Consider the following 18,794-nt stretch of genomic DNA (forward strand, 5'->3'; position numbering starts at 1 on the left):
TTTATAAATGTTCAAAATAATTGATTTCCAGTTTTTATGGAATCTGAATGCATGCTATGAAAACCCTACTTGGAAACAAAGTAACACCGTACTTTTCACCTAAGGGGATGGAAGGTGTGAAGATGCTTCTTGCGAAAATTAGACAAAATATGAATGACAAAGCCCACCTCAATCCTGAGGAAATTTTGTGAATATCATGGCCAGCACAAGATCATCTCGACTCTTGTGCTATTTATCTGTAACACTTTTTAAAAATATAATCTAGTTCACACCTTCAAAGGAAATATTAATTTTAAAAGTCTATTCATTCTCCTTTAATTCAAAGGGAACTTGGTTTCCTTGAGCAGCATCTACAAAATAATAAAGAATGATATTAATATTCAAGTGACGTTTAAGACCAAAAATGTCTTGTGCTATGATTTCTAACAATAGTAATAATGTATAAGATGGAATGAATTAATTTAAGAGAAAATGTTTCATCACAACTACATAATTGGCTTGTGAAAATATTCCAAATGTTAGTATCTTAGATTTTATCTTACTCTTAACAGGCATACATTTTTAACGGTATAAAATGCTGCGTTCAGCATGTACAATGTTTCTTTGTATTTGTTTTATATTCTTCATTTATGATCAGTGTTTTTTCTGCCCTGTGTAAGAAAAAAATTATTAACCACTCAGCTATGAAGATATTGTTCTATGTTTGTTTTTAAAAGATTAATGATTCTATCTTTTATGTTTAGCTCTATGATTCAACTCGAATTAATTTTGTGTATGGAGTGAGGTGGAGGGATAGAGATTCATTTCTTCTTCCATATGGATATAGTCACTCCAGCACCATTTGATAAAAGCACCATCTTTTCACCACTCAGTTGACATGGCACCTTGACTGAGCATCAATTGATTACGTATATGGGGGTCCAGTTCTGAAATTTCAGTTTTTCTACACCACACTATATTTAGTGTGGCCTTCTTGGGTCTTGAAATCAGGGTATATAAGCCCTTTAAAATTCTGAGATTCTGGGAGGCTCCAAGATGGCAGTGGAGTAGGCGGATGCACAGACACCCAGTTCTCAACACCAAACTGGAATACAAATCAATTTAGGAAAAATCAACATGAAAAACCAACACTGAACTGCAAGAACAGCTCTCAAAAATCAAGGAGCAAAGAGGAAGCCACAATAACGCTGGTAAGGAGTGCCTGAATCTCCTCTGCTTACAGGAACGGAAGGGGGGGGGTGAGGCTGAGAGCCCAGAGAGGATTTCGTAAAGGAAAAAGAGCAGAAACTACTGCTCACAGCCACTTACCTGGCGACCAGGGAGCAAGGTGGGTTGAAAAGACCAGCTTATCTCCCAAGTGGAAAGGACAGGGAGAGGGACAGACTGTGAGGGGCTAAGGTATGCAAGAAACGAAATAAAAAAGCTGACTCATTCCTGCTGGTGGCGGCCATAGCTGGGGGAGGGACTAAACCCTTCACAAAACAGAACTGAAGTGCTTCCGGATCAGAGATCTCCGGACATCTATCCAGCTCCAATCAGCGCAACAAGACACAGCTGAAAACAAGAAGTGGGGAGGAGGGGCAGTAACTCAGGTCTCCATGGAGATCTGAGATACACCTCCCCCTACTGAAGCTGAGAAAAAACCCTGCCCCCAGTGAGATTAGTTGGTGGAAGAGACCTTCAGCGTCTCAGGTTACACCCACAGCATTCCTGGTTACAGTTTCAAGGAAGCCCCCTGCTGAGATCAGTTAACAAGACTATCACCTGTTAAGAAAACAAACAAATCAAGACTTCAAAACTTCCCAAATCCGAAAGTGGATTACAAATAATAGCTGATACCAACCCAAGAAAACCTAGAAATAACACAACTGAAAACTGGAGGTAGACAACACCAAGCCTAGACTCAACCAACTCTACAAATAAAACAAACAAAAAAAGAAGATGAGAAGACAAAGGAGTGCAATCCAAATGAAACCACAAGAGACACCTTTGAGAGATGAACTGAGTGATTTGGAAATAATCAAACTTCCAGATGCGGAGTTCAAAATAATGATTGTAAAGATGCTTAGGGATCTTAGAACAATAATGGAGGGGCAGTTTGAAAACCTAAATAAAGAAATAGCAAGTATAAAAAAGAATCAGTTGGAGACGACAAATACAATATCAGAAATAAAGACCACAATGGAAGGAATTAACAACAGGATAGATAGAGCAGAGGATCGAATCAGTGAGTTAGAGGACAACTGGAATGAAGGCATGAAAGCAGAGAAGAAAAGAGAAAAAAGACTCAAAAAGTCAGAGGAAACTCTTAGAGAGCTCTGTGACAACATGAAGAGAAATAACATCCGCATGATAGGGGTTCCTGAAGAAGAAGAAAAAGAACAAGGGATAGAGACTTTGTTCAATCATATCATAGCTGAAAACTTCCCTAAATTAATGCAAGAGAAACTCTCACAAATCCAAGAAGCACAGAGGACTCCATTAAAGAGAAACCCAAAGAAACCTACACCAAGACACATCATAATTAAAATACCAAAGCTAAGCGATAAAGAGAAAATATTAAAAGCTGCAAGAGAAAAAAAAGTTATCACCTACAAAGGAGCCCCCATAAGGATGACATCTGACTTCTCAACAGAAACACTTGAGGCCAGAAGGGAATGGCAAGAAATATTCAAAGTAATGCAGAACAAGAACCTACAACCAAGACTACTTTATCCAGCAAGGCTATCGTTTAAAATCGAAGGATAAATAAAAAGCTTCCCAGACAAAAAACAACTCAAGGAATTCATTACAACCAAACCAATGCTGCAGGAAATATTAAGGGGCCTGGTGTAAACAGATCAAAGTGGGAAAAGAATACAGAAAAAAAAAAAAAGGAATGTACCTTTAAAGAAGAAAATGGCAATAAACAACTACATATCAATAATAACCTTAAATGTAAATGGATTAAATGATCCAATCAAAAGACATAGGGTAGCTGCGTGGATAAGAAAAAAAGGCATCGTACATATGCTGTTTACAAGAGACACACCTTAGAACAAAAGACACACATAGATTGAAGGTAAAAGGATGGAAAAACACGTTTCATGCAAACGGAAATGAAAAAAAAGCTGGGGTAGCAATACTTATATCAGACAAATTGGACTTTAAAACAAAGGATATAGTAAGAGATAAAGAAGGCCACTACATAATGATAAAGGGAGTAATCCAACAGGAAGATATAACTATTATAACTATCTATGCACCTAATATAGGAGCACCTAAATATATAAAGCAGACTTTGATGGATTTAAAGGGCAAGATCAACAGCAATACTATAATAGTAGGGGATTTCAATACCCCACTAACATCACTAGATAGATCCTCAAGAAAGAAAATTAACAAAGAAACAGCAGACTTATTGGAAACACTAGATCAACTCGATTTAATAGATATCTTCAGAACCTTTCACCCTAAAGCAACAGAATATAAATTCTTTTCAAGTGCTCATGGTACATTCTCTAGGATAGACCACATGTTAGGGCACGAAAGTGCTCTCAACAAATTTAAGGAGACTGAAATCATATCAAGCACTTTCTCTGATCACAACAGCATGAAACTAGAAATGAATCACAACAGAAAAGCTCAAAAATTCTCAAACACATGGAAACTAAATAGCAGGTTGTTAAATAATGCATGGATTAAGAATGAGATCAAAGAAGAAATAAAAAAATTCCTAGAAACGAATGACAATGAGCATACAACATCTCAAAATTTCTGGGACACAGCGAAAGCAGTGCTGAGAGGGAAGTTCATAGCACTACAGGCACACTTTCAGAATCTAGAAAAAGCTCCAATAAACAACTTAACCCTGCATCTAAAAAAATTAGAAAAAGAACAGCAAGTAAAGTCCAAATGTAGTAGAAGGAAGGAAATAATAAAGATCAGAGCAGAAATAAATGACATAGAGGCTAAAGAAACAATACAGAGGATCAATGAAACTAGGAGCTGGTTCTTTGAAAAGGTAAACAAGATTGATGAACCTTTAAGTAGACTCACCAAGAAAAAGAGAGAGAGTACTCAAATAAATAAAATTAGAAATGAGAGAGGAGGAATAACAACTGACACAACAGAAATACAAAATATCGTAAGAAAATACTATGAAGGACTGTAGGCCAAAAAACTATACAACCTAGATGAAATGGACAAATTCCTTGAAACATACAATCTTCCAAAAATCAATCTGGAAAAATCAGAAAACCTAAACAGACCAATTACAACAAATGAGATCGAACCAGTTATCAAAAAACTCCCAACAAAGAAAAGTCCGGGGCCCGATGCCTTCACAACGGAATTCTACCAAATATTCAAAGAAGAACTAACTCCTATCCTTCTCAAACTATTTCAAAAAATTCAAGAGGAAGGAAGACTTCCAAGCTCCTTTTATGAGGCGAGCATAATTCTGATTCCAAAACCAGGCAAAGACAACACAAAGAAAGAAAATTATAGGCCAATATCTCTGATGAATATAGATGCTAAAATCCTCAACAAAATATTAGCAAACCTGATCCAACAATATATGGAAAAAATCATACACCATGATCAAGTGGGATTTATTCTGGGGAGGCAAGGCTGGTACAATATTCATAAATCAATCAATGTGATTCATCACATAAAAAAAAGAAGGAGAAAAACCATATGATAATTTCAATAGGTGCAGAAAAAGCATTTGATAAAATCCAGCACCCATTCATGATCAAAACTCTCAGCAAAGTGGGAATACAGGGAACATACCTCAACATGATAAAAGCCATCTATGAGAAACCCACAGCCAACATCATACTCAATGGGAAAAAATTAAAAGCAATACCCTTAAGATCAGGAACAAGGCAGGGGTGCCCCCTTTCACCACTCTTATTTAACATAGTCCTGGAAGTCCTAGCCACAGCAATCAGACAAGAAGAAGAAATAAAAGGCATTCAAGTTGGAAAAGAAGAAGTAAAACTATCATTATTTGCAGATGATATGATATTGTATATAGAAAACCCTAAAGTTTCAGTCAAAAAACTACTGGACCTGATAAATAAATTCAGCAAAGTGGCAGGATATAAAATCAATACTCAGAAATCAGACGCATTTTTATACACCAACAATGAACAGTCAGAAAGAGAAATTAAGGAAACAATTCCCTTCACAATTACAACCAAAAAAATAAAGTACCTAGGAGTAAACTTAACCAAGGAGACTAAAGACTTGTACTCGGAAAATTACAAAACATTGATAAAAGAAATCAAGGAAGATACAAACAAGTGGAAGCATATACCGTGCTCATGGTTAGGAAGAATAAACATCATTAAAATGTCTATATTATCCAAAGCAATCTATAAATTCAATGCAATACCAATTAAAATACCAATGACATACTTCAAAGATATAGAACACATATTCCAAAAATTTATATGGAACCAAAAGAGAACACGGATACCCTCAGCAATCTTAAAAAAGAAGAATAAAGTGGGAGGTATCACACTTCCTGATATCAAGTTATACTACAAGGCTGTTGTACTCAAAACAGCCTGGTACTGGCATAAGAACAGGCATATAGATCAATGGAACAGAACAGAGAACCCAGAAATAAACCCACAGCTCTATCAACAACTGATATTTGACAAAGGAGGTAAGGAAATACAATGGAGTAAAGAGAGCCTCTTTAACAAATGGTGTTGGGAAAATTGGACAGCTACCTGCAAAAAAATGAAACTAGATCACCAGCTTACACCACTCACAAAAATAAACTCAAAATGGATAAAAGACTTGAATGTAGGCTGTGAAACCATAAGCATCTTAGAAGAAAACATAGGCAGTAAGCTCTCGGACATCTCTCGGAGCAATATATTTGCTGATTTATCTCCACGGGGAAGTGAAATAAAAGACTGGATAAACAAATGGGACTATATCAAACTAAAACGCTTTTGCACAGCTAAAGACAACAAGAACAGAATAAAAAGACAAACTACACAATGGGAGAACATATTTGACAATACGTCTGATAAGGGGTTAATAACCAAAATTTATAAAGAACTTGTAAAACTCAACACCAGGAAGACAAACAACCCAATCCAAAAATGGGCAAAAGAGATGAATAGACACTTCTCCAAAGAGGACATACAGATGGCCAATAGGCATATGAAAAAATGCTCAACATCACTAATCATTAGAGAAATGCAAATTAAAACCACAATGAGATATCACCTCACAACAGTCAGAATGGCGCTTATCAACAAAACAACACAGAATAAGTGCTGGCGAGGATGTGGAGAAAAGGGAACCCTCCTGCACTGCTGGTGGGAATGCAGACTGGTGCAGCCACTGTGGAAAACAGTATGGAGATTCCTCAAAAAACTGAAAATCGAACTGCCTTTTGACCCAGCTATCCCACTTTTAGGAATATACCCCAAGGACACCATAGAACGGCTCGATAAGGAGAAATGCACCCGCATGTTTGTGGCAGCATTGTTCACAATAGCGAAGATCTGGAAACAGCCCAAGTGTCCATCAGAGGACGAGTGGATTAAAAAGCCGTGGTACATATATATGATACTATGGAATACTACTCAGCCATAAGAAATGATGACATCGGATCATTTACAACAACATGGATGGACCTTGACAACATTATACGGAGTGAAATAAGTAAATCAGAAAAAAAAACTAAGATGAATCCATACATAGAAGGGACATAAAAATGAGACTCAGAGACATGAACAAGAATGTGATGGCAACAGGTGCGGGGGGTTTGGGGAGGGGGGATGGGGTGAAGAAGGAGAGAGGGGTTAGGGGAGGGGAGGGGCACAAAGAAAACCAGATAGAAGGTGACAGAAGACAATTTAACTTTGCGGGAGGGGTATACAGCACAATCAAATGTCAAAATAATCTAGAGATATTTTCTCTCAACATATGTACCCTGATTTATCAATGTCACTGCATTAAATTTAATAAAAAAAAATCAAAAAAAAATTTTGAAATTCTGCATAATTAACAAATCAAATGATGGAGTGATGTTTGCCTGAAATCTATATACACTTATTGATCAATGTCACCCTGTTAAAATTAATTTTCCAAATTAAAAAATGTAGAAAATAAAAAAAAATGATTCTATTCTAGATTATTTGAATTTCCACACACATTTTAGAAAAAAAAGCACAACTGCATTTACTTTTTTTCCCCAAAAAATGGGACTGCTGAGATTTTGATGGCATTCACTTTACAAGTCAATTTGGGGACAGTGGACTTCTGAATAACTTTGAAATTCCCAATTCTTGAACATGGTACACATCTCTCCATTTCTTAAACCATTTTAAATGCATCAAAGCAATGCCTCATGGTGGTCAGTCAAGAAGCCTTAGACATTTGTTGTCAGATTTATTTCTATTTATTTTATGTTTTATATTACCAATGTAAATGGTGTTGTTTTTTGAAATTTAATTTTTATAAATTCTTTGTTTCTAGGATACAGAATTACAATTTATTTCATATAATGACTTTGTATACTATGACCTTATAAAATTCACTTATTTCTTCTAGTAGGGTCCTTTTGTGTATAGAGTCCTTACAGTTTTGTTCATATACATGATCTGCTAAGCACAACAATATTGCGTCTTCTTTTCTAATCTTTTTGTTTATTTCTTTATTTTGAGTTCCGGCAGTGGCTATAATTTCCAGTGTAAATGTCAAATAGAAATGGTGAGAGTGAATATCCTTGACTTGCTCACAATCTTGGGAAAAAAGCTTTCAATATTTCACCATTAAGTGTGATATTAGCTGTGGTTTTTCACAAGTGTATATTATCAGACTGAGGAAATTCCCTATATTATTAATTCGATGGGAGTTTTTATCATGAATGATATAGGGTTTTTTCAAGTGCTTTCTGCATCTATTGAAATGATTACATAAATTTCCTTTCATTATGTTAATATGGTTAATTACACAGAATTCTAAGTGGGTAATACAAGTATTTAAAGCTATATATCCCACCCCCTTTAGCTGCATCCACAAATTTTAGTATGTTGCATTTTTATCCAACTTGAAATAATTTCCCTTGTGTTTTTTCTTCTTTTTCATATGTTGTTTAAGATTTATGTTATGTGATATGCAAATATTTAGGAATAATTGATTTCTAATATAATCTTTTGAGATTTTATATTATTCTAATCTTCTGAAATTTATTGAGACTTATTTTATGACCTAGCATATGATCTATCTTGGTGAATGTTTCATATATACTTAAAATAATGGTGTATTCTGAAACCTTTGGGTTTTAAATAAATGTCAGTTCAGGTTGTTGGTATGCCAGATTCTTCTGATTACTACTTACCTAAATAATTCTGTAATTAAAAAATTACCTAAATAATTCAACCATTAGTGCAGAAAATCTTTGAAAGGTTACCCAGATTTAGAGTACAAAAAAAAAAAAAAAAAAAAGAACTGGGGTTTCCATGTGACCCAATATTTATATTAGGCCCTATCACCTTTAGATATTATTTCATTCAATAAATTAAATTTGGAACCAAGTAACTTACCCTTGGTATATTACATTCATCTAACTACAATGTACTATTACCCGAAATTTAAAAAAAGTCCCAAACAAGAAATTCAAAGGAAATATATACATATAATAATAATGATCTTGTTTAAAAACAAGTATGTTTTCTTCTTTTTGCACTGCCTTTTTGTAGATATAGATAACTCAGTATCACTTAGGGGGAAAATCTGCAAAAATATTGGTATATATACAAAATCTTATGTACAAAGTGTTGGGTTAATAAAAAGGAACATTAGGTTAGTTATCATTGTTTCATACTATCTTCACATAATTAAATCTTGGGCACAGCTACAGAGAAGTGTGTGTGTGTGTGTGTGTGTGTGTGTGTGTGTGTAGCAGAAACCTATAAGAAAGAACATGTTCTGTTAACTGAGTACAAAAACACTGGTATAGCAGTCTTGGGATAGTAAAGTTCGTACCTTAAAAGTATTTTTATCAGTATTTAGTTCTGAAGGATCTCTAATAAGACACCACAATATCTGAAACTCTCTTTTAAATCTATCAACCTTGCAGGAAAAGGTTTAACATGTTTTTAAAATTCTAGTTAACACAATATGCTTGCAGCTTTATTTCTAAATGCAAAGAGGTTCTTATCCTGTGCCAATTGTATATCTAGTAAAGCTTTTAAAAATTTAGCCTTCAAACAAACAGTATACAGTCGTTCATATCATACCTGTAAGTCTGAAACCTATAGTCACCGATTAAAATCTGCAAACTGTCCCCTGGAATGAGGCCTTCTTTTCTTCTGTTTAGATTTTTTACCACCCTAAATAATAAATGAATTAGTAGCCAACAAGGGTAATATAAGCTAATTTAAAAAAAAGACATTGCATCACAGCTTAAATTTTCACAAAGCTATTCTATGTATTCAAAGACTTTCATGACACTGTTCTTGAGTCTTTTGAGCAACCTCCAAATGACTGATGTTACTAGCAAAAATGGTTATTATTTTAATGATGCACCATTAATTTTCAACCTCATGTGTTTACCATTCCATATTTAGGATCAAGAGTGCACAGTCAACATAGCATTTCAGTTAGTTATTGACACAATGAAATAATAATTTCATATAAAATTTCCAAGCTTTGCAGGAGCTTCATTCAGTTCTCTTCCAACAATATTCTTCCCTGCTTTGGGTTATCTAAAATTAAACAGTATATTTGACAGAACTATCATTGTAATTGGTGCTATATGCAGCCAAATGCATAAGGCTAGGATAAGACTAATAATAAAGACTTGAACTGATAAAGAGAAGTGTGACTATGTTTTAAAGGACCAAAGCATGGCCCCTGGCATATACTAGGCATTCATTAAAGATATGAGGATTTAATGAATGACTTCAATTACCACGTGTAATACAATCTGTAGCCATTACAAAGCCAGTGTATCAGCTGGAACATCTGAGCCAAAGGTAAACATGAAAGAGCATGCAGGTGCATAGAATTTCATTCTTTCTAAGAATTTTTCAGTCACTAAATGTTAACATTCCTTTCACCGAGCTATATAGGCACAGCTGAAGCAATGAAAATAAAACACTGATAAGAAATGTGGTATTTCTGCTTCTTGAGACTGCATAACAAAGATACAATTAAAAGCAGAGCATTTGATTAGATACACATGTGCCCCAGGCAGAGGTCATCACAGACATGGAGAATGCACCTACCATTGACCCTTAACATCCTTATGGAGAAACTGAATGACATCTCCATTTCTAAACAGGAGGTCTTCTGAGCCTCTCGAAATTTGCTAGGGCTTTATATTTGCCTGGCAACTGTAAGGTTGTTTTGAAAAGTTATATTATAAACCAGATTGCAAATCTACTTGCACAACTGCAAGCTCTATAACAAAGAATTCAGGTGTTACTTCAAGGGCAAATGTGGTAGCCACAGCAGCTTTGCAGGAACAAACAAACATAAAGCAGTTTGTGATGGGGGGGGAGCAGAACATATGTTTATTTAACCTGAAAAACGCCATTTTATTTGCAAAAAGAGAATTACACCATGAACTACACAGAAAATAACAGAGCATAGCTAATAGTTACATGAATCATAAGCATATATCCAGGGAAAAAATCAACATGAAAATAAATTTAAAAGGCCCTGGCCGGTTGGCTCAGCGGTAGAGCGTCGGCCTGGCGTGCGGGGGACCCGGGGTTCGATTCCCAGCCAGGGCACATAGGAGAAGCGCCCATTTGCTTCTCCAACCCCGTCCTTCCTCTCTGTCTCTCTCTTCCCCTCCCTCAGCGAGGCTCCATTGGAGCAAGGATGGCCCGGGCGCTGGGGATGGCTCCTTGGCCTCTGCCCCAGGCGCTAGAGTGGCTCTGGTCGTGACAGAGCGACGCCCCGGAGGGGCAGAGCATTGCCCCCTGGTGGGCAGAGCGTCGCCCCTGGTGGGTGTGCCGGGTGGATCCTGGTCGGGCGCATGCGGGAGTCTGTCTGACTGTCTCTCCCCGTTTCCAGCTTCAGAAAATAAAATAAAATAAAATAAAATAAAATAAATAAAAAAAAACTGTTATTTGTAATCTACTCTCATAAAAAGATTTATCTGGTCACACGTCCCTGAACAAAGGCAATGTCCCTGAACAAAGATTTACTAATGCCCCCAAAAGGATTCCTGAGCTTTACACTGTTTAGTTCAGGCAAAAATAATGGACACAAAAGCTCTGGGTTCAATAAAAGCAGATTAAATGTGCTTTACTTAGCCTTAATCTTTTTTCAGCAATATTTTAAACTTGATTCATTAATAAGCTAAATAATCCAAGGTACACTGATTGCATTTGATTACAAAATAGATGGAGAAGAAATAATAAATTTCATGCACAAAAGTATTTAGAGATGTTTTCAGCACAGTCTCATACATTTAGTAATAATTTCAGAAAGTAAGAGTATTATAATTAAATTTTTAATGAAACTAAAGAAATAATTATTTGACGTTGATTCTTTGCACAAAGGAAATGCACGAAAAACAATATCCACATCTCTTGGGCTGAATGTCTTTTGAGCAGTACTATTATTAAATGGGCTGAGAAGTAGACAGGAAAGAGCTACCTGCCCTTTAACATAGCAGCATGAAAATAAAAGCCATCTCTGACCAGACTCTACAAGAGAAGCAGCATCAATTATTTCTGACTTTTTTGATTTGATAAGGTGAGACAAAAAGGACAGCTCATTGCAACCTCTTTTGCTTTTTTTTGGCGGGAGGTCTTTATATTTTGTATGCATTTAATTGTATACTTTTTGTCTTACTCAGTAGCAGACCTCAGGGAATTTTTGGAAGAAGAGAACAGAGCTAATAGGTTTTTCTACATTCTCAACCCTTATGATTAAAGCAGTAGTAAGTTTTGCATATTTGCTTCATTTTCTGACACCATAGCTAGGAAAACGCTTCCTGAAGATTTTGTCAGTTCTTGACAATCCTCTCATTGAGCATCTTCAGCAAACATTTAAACCCCCAACTGGCTTTTCCTGACTTCTCACTCACACCTGAATAACTACCATCCTCAGACAGCATTAATTAAGGAAATAAAAGTTATTTTTATTATTAGTTTAAACCAGTAGTTATCAAAGTTTAAGGGACAGACCTTTGAAGGTTCCCAACACCCTTCCAAAGGGGCTGAAAGATCAAAGCTATGTGAAGACATTATTTGCCTTTCAACTTCTATCCTTTCACAAGTATACAGTGGAGTTTTCTAGAGGCTACCTGACAGGTGATAGCACAACAGACTGAATGCAAAAACAGTTTTAAAAAGACTTGCAGAAAATATTTAAAATGTCACTCTTCTCACTAAATGTTGTGTTTTGAAAATGTAAATTTTAATAAAAACATATGAACTTAAAATGGGTTTATTAATGATTTAAAATTATGAATAACTTTATATTTCTCCATTTTAATTTATAATACGGTAACTATCAATAGATGTAAAAAAGAGTTCTTTGGGATTCTCAATAACTTTTAAAAATGTAAAGGGTTCCTGTATTAAAATGTTTCAGCACTGCTGCACTGACAGCTATGGAGAGGGGCTAGGAGAGGGAGGTAGAGGGATAAAGTAAAAAAGGACAAAAATAAAAAATAAAAAAATAAAAACAACTTATAGACAAAGACAATAGTGTGGTGATTGCCAGGAATGGGGAAGGTAGAGGAGGGTGTGAGGGCATAAATGGTGATGGACGAAGATTTCACTTGGTGTGGGGAGTGAACACACGATCTGGTTTACAGAGATATGTTGTAGAATTGGGGACCTGAAACCTATGTAGTTTTGTTAACCAGTATCACCTTAAAAAATTAAATTTTTTAAAAAAATTTGCAAGCTGCTGGTCTAGGAATTAACTCCAGACAAATCTCTTAACAGCACTGATCCTCAGTTTCCTCTTCTGTCCACTGGAAATAATATCCTACTCTTCTTCTCAGTAATACAATGAATATTAAATGGGAAATCATCTTGTAAACTGTAAACTTCTATACAGCTATGTTTATGGTCATTGTACTATTAATATAAAGAATATTTTGTTACTTTTTAAAAGAAAGCATTCAGGTTGATGTTCTGCAGCTTAGTGTCTATCCATGCCATCATTCCCTTACCCCAATATTAAAACTGCGAAATTCATTTTGTTGCTCTGTAGGGTAATAAGTGGCAGTCTACTATAAAGCATCATTCCCATGCTCTAAGCTGTTGACTTCAGAAAATTTAAGACATACCATAAATAGCCCTAACTCCCCTCTAATAATTCGCTAGGACTCTAACAACTTTGCATACTACTTCTATGAAACACTTACTTTTACCCTAAAGCAACCTCCTTTAGATTGATAAAGTGATTCCTTGTTCTGATAGGCTGAAATTTGGCATCATTAGCACATTTTTTGACAGCCCACTAAAATATATTCTAAATGTTATTAAAGAGTTTTTAATGTTTAACATTAATTTCCCATATTTTCCAATCTGGAATCTAAACTGATTTTGAAAGTGTTTTTGTTCCCCCTTGGTTCTTTGACATTCTCTCACATGCTTCGATTGAAAACACAGTGGTGGCCCTGGCCGGTTGGCTCAGTGGTAGAGCATCGGCCTGGCGTGCAGGAGTCCCAGGTTCGATTCCTGGCCAGGGCACACAAGAGAAGCGCCCATCTGCTTCTCCACCCCTCCCCCTCTCCTTCCTCTCTGTCTCTCTCTTCCCCTCCCGCAGCCAAGGCTCCATTGGAGCAGTTTGCCCGGGCACTGAAGAAGGCTCTGCGGCCTCCGCTTCAGGCGCTAGAATGGCTCTGATTGCGGCAGAGCGACGCCCCAAGATGGGCAGAGCATCGCCCCCTGGTGGGCGTGCTGGATGGATCCCGGTCAGGTGCATGCGGGAGTCTGTCTGACTGCCTCCCCGTTTCCAACTTCAGGGAAAAAAAAAAAAAGAAAACACAGTGGTGAAGCTTTAATGGAAGATAAAACTAGTCAATGTATAGACTTGGAACAATTGCCTATTCACCTCATCAACCTCAGTAGAAGTACTTACTGAATGTTCATAATTGTTTCAAATCTTTTGGCCATGGAATATACTGAATGACCTCAAGGATATTGACAAAGGATTGCTCCTATACACTTTACTTCATCAGTAAAATTGCCTCAAGTTATATATTTATTTACTTTTATTTTTTTATTTATTTTTTTTCTGAAGCTGGAAACGGGGAGAGACAGTCAGACAGACTCCCGCATGCGCCCGACCGGGTGCGGGATCCACCTGGTACGCCCACCAGGGGTGACGCTCTGCCCACCAGGGGGCGATGCTCTGCCCCTCCGGGGCGTCGCTCTGCCGCGACCAGAGCCACTCTAGCGCCTGGGGCAGAGGCCAAGGAGCCATCCCCTGCACCCGGGCCATCTTTGCTCCAATGGAGCCTTGGCTGTGGGAGGGGAAGAGAGAGACATAGAGGAAGGAGGGGGTGGGGGTGGAGAAGCAAATGGGCGCTTCTCTTATGTGCCCTGGCCGGTAATCGAACCCGGGTCCTCCACATGCCAGGCCGACACTCTACCGCTGAGCTAACCGGCCAGGGCCTATATATTTATTTTAATATCTCATTACTAACCACTAGGGGTATTTTGTCTTCATTGTCAACATAAGAAGAGTAGAAATCATTGTCTGACCATGCCTTAGGCCCTTCAGAGGTTTCCGCAGTCCAAACTGTAAGAAAAACATGGAAAGGGGCAGTTACTTAATAATGATGGTCCACTGCAAGAAGAAAAGTAAAACTTACTGTAATAATCAAGTTCACAGTGGTCTAAGAAATAGTATCTCCCCATAATAAAACCTCGAATTAAATTGTACTGTTTTAAAATTGCTGATATTTCAGAAAAGGCCTAGAATGTCATATACTTTGTTTACTATTAGGATGATTTTTAGTTGCGGTTGGTGGGAGACTTATAAAAAATAAGTTAAATAACATTCCTGAGAATATTTACTCCTAAAGAACATAATCCCTTCCAAAATTTTTATAGCATTTTTATCAGTGCATTTAAGTAGCACCTATAACATTCTACCAAATAATATTATTTTTGACCTGTGTTATTGGTCTTACTAGGCAGAGACCATGTGTTATACATTGCATGTCTGATAAGAGCTTTACATGTAAGAGATGTTTCATTAATAAAATATATTGAACCTATATTAATTAAGCAATCAAATGTAGGCAGATAATTAACAGAATCTCAGCTTGGCCATACTAAACACTAAACTATTCATGTAACCTTGCATGCCAACTTTCTCTGACTTGATTTCCACTACTGTCAAATGTAAGCATTGGTACTAGGTTACCTCTTGACTGCTCTGGGAGCCACAGTACAGAAGACCTGATAGAAGTGACCTTTAAATGGATAACTAAACCTGACCAGGTGGTGGTGTAGTGGATAGAGCACTGGGTTGGGATGTGGTGAACCCAGGTTTGAAACCCTAAGGTCATCAGCTTGAACTTGGGCTCATCTGGTTTGAGCAAGGCTCACCAGTTTGAGCCCAAGGTTGCTAGCTTGAACATGGGATCATAGATATGATCCCATGGTCGCTGGCTTGAGCAAGGGGTCACTCGCTGTTCTGCAGACCTCCAGTCAAGGCATATATGAGAAAGCAATCAATGAACAACTAAGGAGCCACAATAAAGAATTGATGCTTCTCATCTCTTTCCCTTCCTTTCTGTCATCCTTATCTGTCCCTCTCTCTGTCTCTTTCTCTCTGTCACAAAACAAAAAGTGGGTAACTGAAATTTGAGCAACATTATTGTTACTTGTTTTTCCTCAAGTAGTAGAGAATGCTTCCAGATTAAGAACTATCATATTTAAGTACTGTATATGAGGCACTCTGTTAAGTATTTCTCCTGGGAAGTCCATGTTGTTGATCCAAGAATCATTTAGGTGACCTTGCTGGATGTTTCTATAGTACCTTATACTTCACTGTTAAAATATTTATCACGGGCCCTGGCCGGTTGGCTCAGCGGTAGAGCGTCGGCCTAGCGTGCAGAGGACCCGGGTTCGATTCCCGGCCAGGGCACACAGGAGAAGCACCCATTTGCTTCTCCACCCCTCCGCCGCGCCTTCCTCTCTGTCTCTCTCTTCCCCTCCCGCAGCCAAGGCTCCATTGGAGCAAAGATGGCCCGGGCGCTGGGGATGGCTCTGTGGCCTCCGCCCCAGGCGCTAGAGTGGCTCTGGTCGCAACATGGCGACGCCCAGGATGGGCAGAGCATCGCCCCCTGGTGGGCAGAGCGTCGCCCCATGGTGGGCGTGCCGGGTGGATCCCGGTCGGGCGCATGCGGGAGTCTGTCTGACTATCTCTCCCTGTTTCCAGCTTCAGAAAAAATGCAAAAAATATATATATATTTATCACATTTAATTTTAATTGCTTGTAGAATTATCTTTCTATCTTCCTATCTTTCTGGGATTGACAACTGAGTGTATATTAATTAGACTGCATGCCAGGGCTTTGCATAATTCCTGGCAGACAGATGTTATATTTGATCAATTAAGTAAATTTTTCAAAATCAGTTTAAATGGAACATTAAAAACTATTCCAACCGTAAATGACTTTTTTATCATTACACCTATGGTGAGTAAAGGGTATATTCCTTTAAGCTAGTATGTATATTATTCATCTTGTACCCTGTGTAGCAAGGGTTCTGAGACTTGAAAATACATCAGAAAGTTTCACATGGAGAACTTATTAAATCACCAATGGCTGCATCTCACTCCAGTTTCTGACTCAGAAGGTCCAGGGTGAAGCCTAAGAATTCACCTTCCTTACAAATTCCCAGGTGGTACTAATGCTACTGGTTCAGGGACTGCACTTTGATAACCACTATTCTGCAGTGCCCACCAGCATTTTGCATATGCAAGACAAATGAGGCTTATAAAAATGGATTAATTTTGTTTTCTTTATATGAAGATAATAGATGGATAGATTTCCCAAATTAACAGTGGGAAAAAATAATTTGCACAAACATGAATCTTACTTTTAGATGACCATGACACATACCTGTATTTGCTTCTGCCTGTACTGCTGTGATTGCCTCACTGACCCCCACCACAGTGCTGCTGTGGTCTGACCCAGTCTCTTTGGTGCCTATAAAAGTCCTCTGTTGCCTTCTGAAAAATAAATAGGTAAAAATGAGTGATCTTTTGTACAGCCTAAGAGTAATAAAAATTTTTAAATGGTATTTCTTCTACTGAAATCATATGTCAAGGACATACTCTGAGAATACATTCAAATAGAGCAAATGCCCCTTTATTTAAGTCTGTATGGTAATACTTTGTAATATACAAAACCTTAAATCCTAGGATCTAAACCATCAAGGTCGTTCTTTAATATGTAAGGAAAAAATTACTCCCTTCTTGACCGAAGTAAGGTATACTGTTTAGAATCCCCATAGCATAGTATACTGTATATTTGAAATTTGCTAAGAGGTAGATCTTAAATGTTCTCAACACATACACTTACACACACACACACACACACACACAGGATAATATGGGAGATAACAGATATGTTAATTAACTCTTGTGAATATTTCACAATGTATAAGTATTTTAAATTCTCAAGTTGTATTCATAAATATGTACAAATTTAACTGTCAATTATAACAACAATGCTGAAAATAAGGAAACAAATAAAATCAATATTGTTCTATGAACTTTTAACCTTAATGACTTTAATAAGATATATGTAAATGATGATGTAATCTCATTAATACTCTTGAGGTGAGCCTGACCTGTGGTGGCACAATGGATAAAGTGTTGACCTGGAACGCTGAGGTCGCAGGTACAAAACCCTGCACTTGCCTGATCAAGGCACATATGGGAGTTGATACTTCCTGCTCCTCCCCCTTCTCTTTTTCTCACCCTCCCTCCCTCTCTCTCTCCTCTATCGAAAGTGAATGAAAAAAATGTAAAAAAATACTTGAGTTATATCAGCTTCTATGAAGTCAATTACTACATGAAATCTAAAGACTTTACTTTTGTAATATACAACAAAAGATTGAATACTGTAAGAATAAGGACTTCTACTGTGACTTTTAAATGGTTCCCTTAAAGCCTCAGTAGAACCAACACATTTTCCACCTAAATTTAGCTACCTTTGAATGATGATGTGCAACAGAAAGTGGGATTTTTTTAGAATATTAAATTTAATGGGTGACATAAATCAATATGGGTACATAGGTTTCAGGTAAACATCTCTATAGCATTTTAACAGTTGATTGTGTTGTGTGGCCATCACCCAAAAACAAATCACTTTCACTCACCATATATCTGTCCCTTTTTACTCCTTCACCCTGGTAACTACTTCACTTTTATCTATGTCCATGAGTCCCCTTTTTATATATCTCACCTATACTTCTTAGTATTTTTCTGATTTGTTTTATTTAATACAATGTCCATCCATGTTGTCATATATGAAAATATGTTACCATTTCTTATGGCTGAGTAGTATTCCATAGTATATATGTACCACATCTTCTTTATCCAATCCTCTATCAAAGGGCACTTTGGTTGTTTCCATGTCTTGGCCACTGTAAATAATGCTGAGATGAACATAGGGGTGCAGGTGTTTTTATATATCAATGTTTTTGAGTTTGGAGGGTGTATACCCAGTAGAGGGACTGCTGGGTCATATGGTAGTTCTATTTTTAATTTTTTGAGGAAGCACCATAATTTCTTCCATAACAGTTGTACTACTTTACATTTTCACCAACAGTGGATAAG

At 37.1% G+C, this 18,794-nt stretch overlaps 1 protein-coding gene across 1 annotated transcript in view; it reads right to left on the reverse strand.

Moving 5' to 3' along the window:
• Positions 1-259: 259 nt before the first annotated feature.
• Positions 260-18,794, reverse strand: part of MCF2 (MCF.2 cell line derived transforming sequence) — a 143,245-nt gene continuing 124,710 nt past the window's right edge. The window contains 6 exon segments of the mRNA XM_066357891.1: positions 260-350; positions 9,255-9,347; positions 10,245-10,322; positions 10,324-10,352; positions 14,642-14,736; positions 17,071-17,180. Coding sequence (XP_066213988.1) covers positions 320-350; positions 9,255-9,347; positions 10,245-10,322; positions 10,324-10,352; positions 14,642-14,736; positions 17,071-17,180 — 436 coding nt within the window. The 3' untranslated portion in view covers positions 260-319.

This window comes from Saccopteryx leptura, chromosome X, assembly GCF_036850995.1.
Source record: "Saccopteryx leptura isolate mSacLep1 chromosome X, mSacLep1_pri_phased_curated, whole genome shotgun sequence".
Classification (NCBI taxonomy): Eukaryota; Metazoa; Chordata; class Mammalia; order Chiroptera; family Emballonuridae; genus Saccopteryx; species Saccopteryx leptura.